Source organism: Podarcis tiliguerta (assembly GCF_965153285.1).
Source record: "Podarcis tiliguerta genome assembly, chromosome: 2".
NCBI classification, from domain to species: domain Eukaryota; kingdom Metazoa; phylum Chordata; class Lepidosauria; order Squamata; family Lacertidae; genus Podarcis; species Podarcis tiliguerta.
The window spans coordinates 2,415,519-2,425,890 of record NC_139535.1 but is presented as its reverse complement, the minus strand read 5'-3'; the positions used below and the strand labels follow the sequence as shown (position 1 = coordinate 2,425,890).

The window sequence follows — 10,372 nt, the reverse complement described above, 5'->3', positions numbered from 1 at the left end:
TTCATCTTTGGTTCAAAACATATATAGGACTACAAAACCAATTTTCTTTCTTTCACTATGTTTATTGAATGAACAAAACAAAAAGAATCAGAAAAGATACACAAGATTTGCCAATTTTTTCAGGAATAATAATAATAATAATAATAATAATAATAATAATAATAATAAAATTTATTATTTATACCCCGCCCATCTGGCTGGGTTTCCCCATCCACTCTGGGCTGCTTTCAACAGAATATTAAAATACAATAGTCTATTAAACATTAAAAGCTTCCCTAAACAGAGCTGCCTTCAGATGTCTTGTAAAAGTCTGGTAGTTAAACCTGATCACATTAGCTAAAGAATATTTCAACCAGCTTCTTTGTATAGTAAGTTATGAGTTATTTAGTTTCTTAAGCTCCTTGATATTTCTTTCTTATTAGATGCTCTCTGCTGTTGAGGTTGGGTCTCAGGAGTATAATGTAGCATTTGGGGAGAAAGATGCAACCCAAGAGACCAGCACCAGAGGCCAAGATGGAGAAGATCTCCACGGCCACCATGAACTTCCCTTTGGTGCTCAGGTAGGTTGGGACGAAGGAGACCCAAACACTGCAAAAGACCAGCATGCTGAAGGTGATAAATTTGGCTTCGTTAAAGCTGTCAGGCAACTTCCTAGCTAGGAAGGCTACTGTGAAACTGATGAGGGCCAGGAAACCCATGTAACTCAGGACACAGTAAAACATGGTGACGGAGCCTTCATTACATTCCACTACAACCTCCACAGCCATGGAGTAGAAATCCAGGTTTGGGAACGGGGGAGATGCTGCCAGCCAGATGACACAGATAACTGCTTGAATGAGGGAACAGACTAGGACAATAGTGTTTGCTAATTGTGTCTTCAAGAGTTTTCTGGCCACGTTTCCTGGCTTGGTGGCCATGAAGGCCAGAACTACCGTGACGGTTTTTGCCAAAATGGAAGAAATGGCAACAGAGAAGGTGATTCCAAAAGCCATTTGCCGGAGAAGACAGGTGACTTTTTTGGGTCGACCAATGAAGAGGAAGGAGCAGAGGAAGCAGAGCAGGAGGGAGACAAGGAGGATGTAAGTGAGGTTGCGGTTATTGGCTCTGACGATTGGGGTGTCCTTGTTTTTAATGAAGGTTACCAGGATTAGAGAGGTGATTAGAGAGAGGAAAAGAGCCAGAGAAGCTAAAACAAATCCCAAAGCCTCGTGATACGAAAGGAAGTTGATTTTCTTGGCAAGACACTGGTCTTGGTCCTTGCTTGGGTATTGATCTTCTGGGCACTGGGCACAGTTAGCAGCATCTGCAATTAGCAAAAACTATGAGTATATCTAATATAGCTTTATTTTCATACACACACACCCCAGGCTGGTGCACATGGTAGGTGGGGATGGCAGGAGAAGAAATCAGAGGTGTAGACCCTCGTTATAAATATTCTTTCGTGTTGTGTCTTCTGCCCTATTCTCCGACTTATTGCTCAAAATCTCTGGGATTCTGCTCTATTTTGACCTTTTATTGCAAAAGATCAGAATCTTAAAAGTTACAAAACACATTTTTTGAAACAGGGAAGCAAGCTGCAAAGAAACTTAGAACTGCAAAGTTACTTAGAACTATAGCAAATCCTACACGTTGCAATTCTGGAATACGTTTTGAAAATTCTTCTAGTTACAGCGAAATTCAGGGGGATGTGGAGGCCAGCAGGGCAGAAAGAAGTCTGCACTAGCCTATTATGGTTACCAGATTTTTTTCCAATGAATCCGGGGACATTTTTTAAATGTGGGGATTGTGAGGCAAAAGACCCTGGGCCCAAGTGCACATGCATATTGTGTAAAGGTGCGAAGCCCTTCTTTCGCACCCTGTGAAACATAAATGTGCAGAGCTTTTTAAAAACTGGGCAACGACCGGCTGCCCACAACTCCCAAGCCTCCCCCAATCAGTCAAAACAAAGGGGGAAGGGAGCAGGAGATCTGTACTGCCAGACGCCCCCGGTTCCCCTTCGGCAGTGGCGGTGGAAGTGGCAGTCAGCAGCTTGAAGCTAGCTTGGTAGCGCAGTTGGCTGTGGCTGGTTTCAGGAGCTGCTCGTTGCTGTGGCGCCCACCATTTTGCCTCACCGGAAGTCCCCATATGATGAGTTGCACACAAGACGCATCATATGGGGACTTCCGGTGAGGAAAAATGGTGGGTGCCACGCCAGCAAGCAGCAAGCAACTCCTGAAACCAGCCAGAGCCAACTGTGCTACCAAGCTGGCTCTGGGCTGCTGAGGCTGCCACTGCCCTGTTTCCTGGGCACAGATTTGCAAATCTGGGGACATTCCAGGGATGGAATTTGTCCGGGGACAGATTTGGAAATCCGGGGACTGTCCCCGGAAACCGGGGGAGATCTGGTAACCCTACCTTAACTCTACCTGGACATTCAACTTCTGCATTGTAGAATAGGGTTCAGGGTTGGAACTACCTGTCTGGTTAGAAAAAGTCCCTTCTGGACAGCGAATGCACACATTACAGCAAACCGGCTTCCCTTCTGGAATTTTTCTCCTTTGCCCTGGAGAGCAGATCTTTGCACAGCTTGCAGAGGGTGGGGTCTAAGAAAGGCAGATATAATGAAAGGTTTTCTGCATGGATAGAATTGTTTTAAGCAGGACTTGGAGGTCTTCAAAGGTGGCCCCCTCTTTGCATGCTGGAAATGGTGATAAATGTAGGTAAGATGGTCAAAGCTATTTTCAACCACTGCATGGAGCAAGGTTGGGGAACCTGTGCCTTCCCCCACCCGCCAAAATATTCCCAGATTACATCTCCCATCACCCCTAACCATTGGCCATGTGGGTTGGAGCTGACGGGCATTCAAGTCCATCATGCTCTAATTCTTTCACAAGCTCTGGGACATTCACTCCACCTTGCTAGACCACACAATTGTATCTGGGTTAATGATGAAGTCTTCGCCCCGTGGGGCTCCTGGATCCATCCTCCCAACATTCACTAAAGCTGTTGACTCGTTTCGGAAATAGATCCAGTTGAGAAGATCATAGCCAGAAGATCCCACCACACTGTTGTCCGTGAAAGATACTTCATCTCCGGCACTGTTGTTAAATCGGATGTTCCTCAAAAAGGAGAGAATCTGAAGAACAAAGGAGGGGAGAGGTTTAGATAACATAGTGACTCTGCTGAGCCTTGACCTATTGGAACGGTATTTGGAGGGGAGGGGCTATTATTTCTTCTAGTCTTTTGTTGAGTTTAAGACCATTACCTCGAGGGACACAATTTTGCCTGATGAAGGTAGTCTGAGACTGTCAGCATCGCCCTTGAGCCAGTGCCACCAACTGGACTCATACACTTCAGCCCTGACTGGGCCAGGCGAGCTGGGGTAGCACTTCCAGAGACCACCTTCTACACAGGAACAGGTCAAAGTGCTGTGGACTCACAGCTTAGTGTTGTGAGCACCGGATTCACTCCAACAAGTAGACAGTCGTTGCACAGCAGAGTACAGCAGAGTCTAGCAGAGTATATAAACAACTCGCAGCTCTGTAGAATATCTTCTTTATTCTATCTACAACTATTATACAACTATATACAGAGCTAAATAGGTCTAAGCATAAAGAATGCTGAACCGCACTGAGTGCCTGCAGTTGCTCTTAGCAGCAACCTTATCTAAACACACAATCTCTCTCTAACACTGACTGACTCACTGACCGACTCTTTGATGTGGTGCTGGAGCAGAATAAGTAGAGAGCAGAACACGCCTCCTCCTCTCTGCAGAATCAGCAGACTCCTCAGGAGATTCTTGGATATGGGAGGGGTGAAATCTCCTCAGAGACAGGTGTATCCTCCGTATTCAACTAAGTCATTCTAGCAGAAGTCACAGGAAAGATTCCTACTAGCACCACAGGAGTTGCCCTCTCCTCCTCATCCACCATTGCACCCTCCCCGAATCTGTTCTAAAGGGTCGTGAGAACCCCCAAAACAGTGTGCGGAGGAAGGAGCGGCAAGATCATTATTTTTGCCAAGCAGAAATGTGGTTGGGACACCCCTGTTTCCCAGGATCCAGCTCCTGACTCTCCTGATCACTGGTCCCTTCCTCCTGTTCAGATATTCATTGAGGCCCTGATTTCACCTCCCTCATCCTGGCTCGGTTCCTTTTGCAGGAAGAGGAAGGGGTGGAGCCTGGGACTTTGGGAAGAGACCATGAAGTGCATTTTCCCTGAGTGTGTGTTAGTCTCAACCCTGCCCTCTGTTGACTGGAGGTATGCAAGGTTGCTCACACACAATAACAGAATAAACAATTTACATATCTAGAGGGCTGGGGTTTTTTTTTAACTTGCATATGCTTTTGTCTGAGATGAGGACCCCTGAATCTATCCCACCTGATCCTACTTGAAGGATAATGTTGTGTAAACTGGGCCGTTGGCACAATCCAACAGGCTCTTCTTACGTTTGAACTAAACACAGACCAAAGGCTTTGGAATTACATCCATTGAGATAATTAACCATGGGATAGAATTGGTGGAGCAATGGATCCAAACTACAAGAAAGAAGATTCCACCTAAACATTAGGAAGAACTTCCTGACAGTAAGAGCTGTTTGACAGTGGAATTTGCTGCCAAGGAGTGTGGTGGAGTCTCCTTCTTTGGAGGTCTTTAAGCAGAGGCTTGACAACCATATGTCAGGAGTGCTCTGATGGTGTTTCCTGCTTGGCAGGGGGTTGACTCGATGGCCCTTATGGTCTATTCCAACTCTATGATTCTATGAATTAATTTTCATCAGCAGCCCCAAATAGCTGGAAAGTGCAAGTAATGGTTGCTTTTCATGGCTGGTGTCTACTTGCTATAACACAACCCACATGCTTGGGTAGGAGCAGAATGCAGTTAGATTTGTAGCCCAGAAAAGGAAAAGATAACAGGTGTTATCATCATAAGCCTCTCGTCACCCAGGAAACAACTATAGAACGTTGCAACATTTTTGAAAGGAAGAGTGTGAAGCTATCAAACAGGAGGAATTGAGATCTTTGGATGGTTTTAAAATACCAATCTGTCTCCATCCATATTGCAACCCCTAACAAAACACTAACAACAACAACAACAACAACAACAACAACAACAACAACAACAACAACAACAACAATAACATCAATATTTATTTATACCCCACCCTTCCCTGTTCAAAAACCGGGCTCAGGGCAGCTAACAACAAATTTAAAACTATTAATTGTAAAAGCAGCATAAAATACAGTATAAAAACATGAATAACAATAAAATTAAAAAATTAAAAATCAATTTAGGGGAAATAAGCATTAGATAATCACCAGGGCTAGCTGGCTGAATTGATCCTACTTGGGCCAGCGAAGAGGCCAGGGGAGAATTAGCTGTGGGGTTTCAGAGCGGGTAATCTTCATAAAAGTGGAGGGGGAGGGAAGAGAAGAGAAGGGAAATAAAAGATCAGGCTGAATTCAAATTAAAGGCCAGGCGGAATAGCTCTGCCTTACAGGCCCGACGAGGAGGTTAAATCCTGAAGGGCCCTAGTCTCATGGGACAGAGCATTCCACCAGGTCGGAGCCATCACTGAAAAGGCCCTGGGCCTGGTGGAGGATAGGCTGACTTCCTTAGGGCCCGGGACCTCTAAACTATGGTTATTCATGGACCTTAAGGTCCTCTGTGGGGCAGACCAGGAGAGGCGGTCCTGTAAATACGAGGGCCCTAAGCCACTAGAGGATGAATGGGTCCATTCCTTTGGGAAAGAGAGAGACACATCGAAAGAAATATGTTACCTGCCATGGCTGAATAGCCAGAGGTTTCTTGCCCTCCCTCATCATGGCACGAGTGGGTCTCAATGAGTACATGACATGTAATGCGTGTGCCACGGAGTAGATGGCATTGTACATGGTATAGCTGTGGCCAGTCATTCTCGTTTGAAACACAGAGGGTGGCAGGTCCTCTAGTTTCTCCTTCCCTGTACACTTTCTCTTTCTAGACGTTTGACCTGCTATTGGAAACCAGCAGTTAAATGCCATTTGCCACCAGTTTCGGAGAAAGACATCTCTCTCAGGCCGGGCTGGATTTAAAGCCAAGAGGAATTTATTAAACCCCTGGACATCACTTGTGTGTACTCTGAAGGACAGAGCACCGTGGAAGAATTTAAGTTCCTTCCAATGCATTTGTTCCCCCAGAGCAGCAAAATCCCAGCGAGCTGTCGCGATCCAAACCCTCACACGTGAGGGCCTGAAATCCTTTCTGAGAAAATCGAGTTTATGTAGTAGCACGACTGCTTCCTTGTAGTCTACAGAGATAATCATGGCTTTACTCTGCCACTCAATAAGAGATTTCTTAAAAAAAGTAGTTGATATTGGCCTCATTAACCGTTCATTTATCATTTCTACCGAGGACACACAAATATCATTCTTCGTGAGCATTGGCATCAGAGTCCGGATGAAATTTTCACCAGTGTCGTCATTGGAAGTGATGAGGCCAATCCAGTTCCATCGGAAATGTAGGAGCAGTTGGACCAACCCGAAGTACTGCGGCACTTCGTTGGGATCGATTCGGAAGAAGGAAGGAAGCACCTGTCTCTCAACAGGGCTGAATGAACCATAACCAAGCTGAAGGAAAGAGAAAGCCTTTATTCAAAATGTATTTATTTATTTAGAATTTTTGAAATATTTCTAATACAGGGCTGTGCAGGAGAGATATAAAATTACTTGAAGTATCTTCATGCATTTGTTTCCCAGTTCAGGCTCCAAACTGAATTGGGCTCAGATGTGAACAGGTAACCAGCACAGTTCTCTCAAAACCGGAGTAATGTTATTATTGGAGTCCCCCCCCCCCAAATATCATTTTTATTAAGTCTCCAGAAATGTTTCAAAGAATTTATCATCATATACTATCTTTTTTAACATCCGAAGTCTCTTCTTGACTTCCCATCCCTTGCTGATGTTTGCTTTTTTTTTTACTTCTTTTTATTAGCTGTTTTATAACGCATACATTTTTATTCTCTAAACCCCACTACCGTTAAATCTTTCAGTAATCCTCTGCTTATATTTCAAATCCTGCCCGTGACTACGTATATGGGTGATAATTTGATAGAGAGTCAATCAGTGGTCTCCATTCTTCCTTAAACAATTCGCCATTATGCCCTCTTAATTTGACAGCTAATTTCGCCAGTTTCATAAACCATTTGCTCCTTCACTGGTAATCTACTTCTTTTGAATTCCGTTATTTCTGTTATTTATTTTTTAAAATAGATTCTTTATTGTCATTACACAAGTGCAACATTGCACAAGTGCAACGAAATTGGATGCCATCCCTTAAAAACAACAAAAGCAAAACAACAACAACAACCAAACAAACCACATTCCAGCCACACCCACACCAACACCCATCAAACTCCCAGGTCACACTATCGAGTTACAGCATTCAAAAAGGCCACAGCTCTTGGATAGAAACTGTTTTTCAGTCTATTTGTCCTTGACTTGATGTTTCTATATCTCCTGCCAGAAGGCAGTAGTGCAAACAGACTGTGTCCCGGGTGAGATGAATCCTGCAGGATGTTGTTTGCTTTCCTAAGACAACGGGAACCGTACAGTTCTTCCAAAGATGGGAGAGGATGACCAATAATCCTTTGGGCTGTGGTTATGACCTTCTGGAGCACCTTCCTCTCCCTAGCTGTACAACTGGAGAACCAAGCACAAATACAGTATGTAAGAATGCTCTCTATGGAGCCTCGGTAGAAGGACACCAGCAGTCTCTCACTCAGATTGTTCTTCTTCAAAAGTCTGAGGAAATAAATTCTCTGCTGGGCCTTCTTCACCAGAGCAGTGGTATTTGCGCTCCAAGTCATGCCCTGATCGATAGTTACTCCCAAAAACCTGAATTCCGCCACCCTCTCCACCCGTTCCCCGTTGATATACAAGGGCTGAATGTCCGCCTTTTTTTTTCTGTAATCCACCACCAATTCCTTGGTCTTAGCCGTATTAAGAGCCAGATTGTTCTCTCCACACCAAACACAGAGCCGCTCCACCTCGTCCCGATAGGCGGACTCATCCCCTCCTGAAATGAGCCCTACCACCGTAGTGTCATCAGCAAACTTGATGATTTTGTTGCTGGAATAGATGGCTGTACAGTCATACGTATAGAGAGCATAGAGCAGGGGACTCAACACACAACCCTGTGGTGAGCCGGTGTTAAGGCTAAGGGCTGTGGACATATGTGACCCTACTCTAACCCTCTGAGAACGTTCTGACAAAAAATCCAAAACCCAGAGACAGGTGGAGTTGGAGAGTCCAATCGCCTCTAGCTTGGACACCAGTCTATGGGGGAGGATAGTGTTAAAAGCAGAGCTAAAATCCACAAACAGCAGCCTCACATAACTCCCCGGCTGCTCCAGATGGGACAGAGCAGCATGGAGAGTGGTGGTGATAGCGTCTTCTGTGGATCTATTTGCCTTGTATGCAAACTGGTGGTTGTCATTTGATTTATATACTGCTGTTTATCAAAAGATTACAGGGCAGTGTACCACATTAATAATATATTTTATGGAGCATCAAGTTAAGAACATAATACAGAGCATAGTAATAGACAGCATACTGTATACTATACGAATATAGATATTCATATATATCTATATTCTATATACATTTACCTTCCCGCCGGAGCGGTACCTATTTATCTACTTGCACTTTGCTGTGCTTTCAAACTGCTAGGTTGGCAAGAGCAGGGACCGAACAACGGGAGTTCACCCAGTTGCGGGGATTCGAACTGCAATGACCTTCTGATCGGCAAGCCCTAGGCTCAGTGGTTTAGACCACAGTGCCACCCGGGTCCCCAGACAAATTCTCTTACCTGTGGAATCTTCAAGATGCCAAAGAGGTATGCCATCTGCATTGATGATTTGGAGCTGAGACCCCCGATGACGGAGAACAGCTTGTCCCGACTGTCGCATTGATAGTTGGGAGCCACGTCCCCCCTCGTGGAGAGCAGAGACAGGCTGGACTCGTAAGTCGTCTTTGCATCGCTGTTATCACCATAGATACGGAAGCCCAGTGTTGTGTTGGGTAGGAGCACAGGGTCCTTGTTGACCTCACTGACAGAGAATGCCAAGGCCAGGATGTGCTGGTAGTTCTTCAGCACTTGTCTGTAAGAAGAGTTGTGTCAGAGAAGGCAAGGAAATCCCAAAAGAGGACATGTCCTACTTACCTTCGTCCGTTCTTTCCAGACGGAGGGAAACATGGTTTAAATTAAATTTAAAGTTCCGTGTCCACGCTCTGGATCTTTCCCCACAAAAACGAAATCTTTGAGGAGCAAGTGGAGCAAATGTCCATCTGTAGAAAACCCAAATTGACATTTGCCCCAATTCAGCTTTAAAAAGTGAGGGGTTTTTTGGTGGGGAAAGGTTGGATCAGACCCTGATTTCCAAGGAGCAGATTCCTCCGAAAAGGAGGAAATCCGCCATTACCAGAAGCGCCAATCCGGAAGTCCTTTTGTGCCTGGAAACGATGCCTTATGAGGAACGGCTAAGGGAGCTGGGCATGTTTAGCCTGGAGAAGAGGAGGTTAAGGGGTGATATGATAGCCATGTTCAAATATATAAAAGGATGTCACATAGAGGAGGGAGAAAGGTTGTTTTCTGCTGCTCCAGAGAAGCGGACACGGAGCAATGGATCCAAACTACAAGAAAGAAGATTCCACCTAAACATTAGGAAGAACTTCCTGACAGTAAGGGCTGTTCGACAGGGGAATTTGCTGCCAAGGAGTGTGGTGGAGTCTCCTTCTTTGGAGGTCTTTAAGCAGAGGCTTGACAACCATATGTCAGGAGTGCTCTGATGGTGTTTCCTGCTTGGCAGAGGGTTGGACTCAATGGCCCTTGTGGTCTCTTCCAACTCTATGATTCTATGATTCTATGAGGGTATAAATAGGCGGGGTATAAATAAATAAATTATTATTATTATTATTATTATTATTACAATCAGTGACCAGCCAGAATCATCTCTTTTACACACAATCACATTCCACTCCCTCCCGCTTGCTACCTACAACAAATGCAACCCTAAACAAATAAAGGCTGTCTGTTGTTGCTCAAAAGGAAAGGAGAAGAAATGTAAGCAACAGCCTTAAAATCTCTGCCTTTGATACCAGAGGTAGTGGACACAGCTGTCATGATTATCAGCCATTTATGACCTTGAACGTGAATTTGTTAAATTCCCTTTAAAGCTGTCCAGTCAGTACAACATGCATTGGAGAGTGCATGCAGGAGGGTGCCAATGCCCCAGGTGGGTTCATTCTCCCTCTCCCTGTAAGCTGCAGCTTTTGAGGGCAAAGGCATGTACACCAGGTGTAGACCATGCAGGCAGAAGAGCACAGTTTGTCAGGCTTTCCACTGCCTGAATTCTG

At 44.9% G+C, this 10,372-nt stretch overlaps 1 protein-coding gene across 1 annotated transcript; it reads right to left on the bottom strand.

Moving 5' to 3' along the window:
• Positions 1–332: 332 nt before the first annotated feature.
• Positions 333–5,893, bottom strand: LOC310672875 (vomeronasal type-2 receptor 26-like; the record flags this gene model as incomplete). Its single annotated transcript, XM_083430527.1, has 4 exons — positions 333–1,303; positions 2,456–2,582; positions 2,909–3,115; positions 5,759–5,893. The coding sequence occupies 4 exons, from the start codon at positions 5,891–5,893 to the stop codon at positions 393–395; spliced, it is 1,380 nt and encodes a 459-aa protein (XP_083286653.1). The 3' UTR covers positions 333–392.
• Between the last annotated feature and the right edge of the window lie 4,479 nt (positions 5,894–10,372).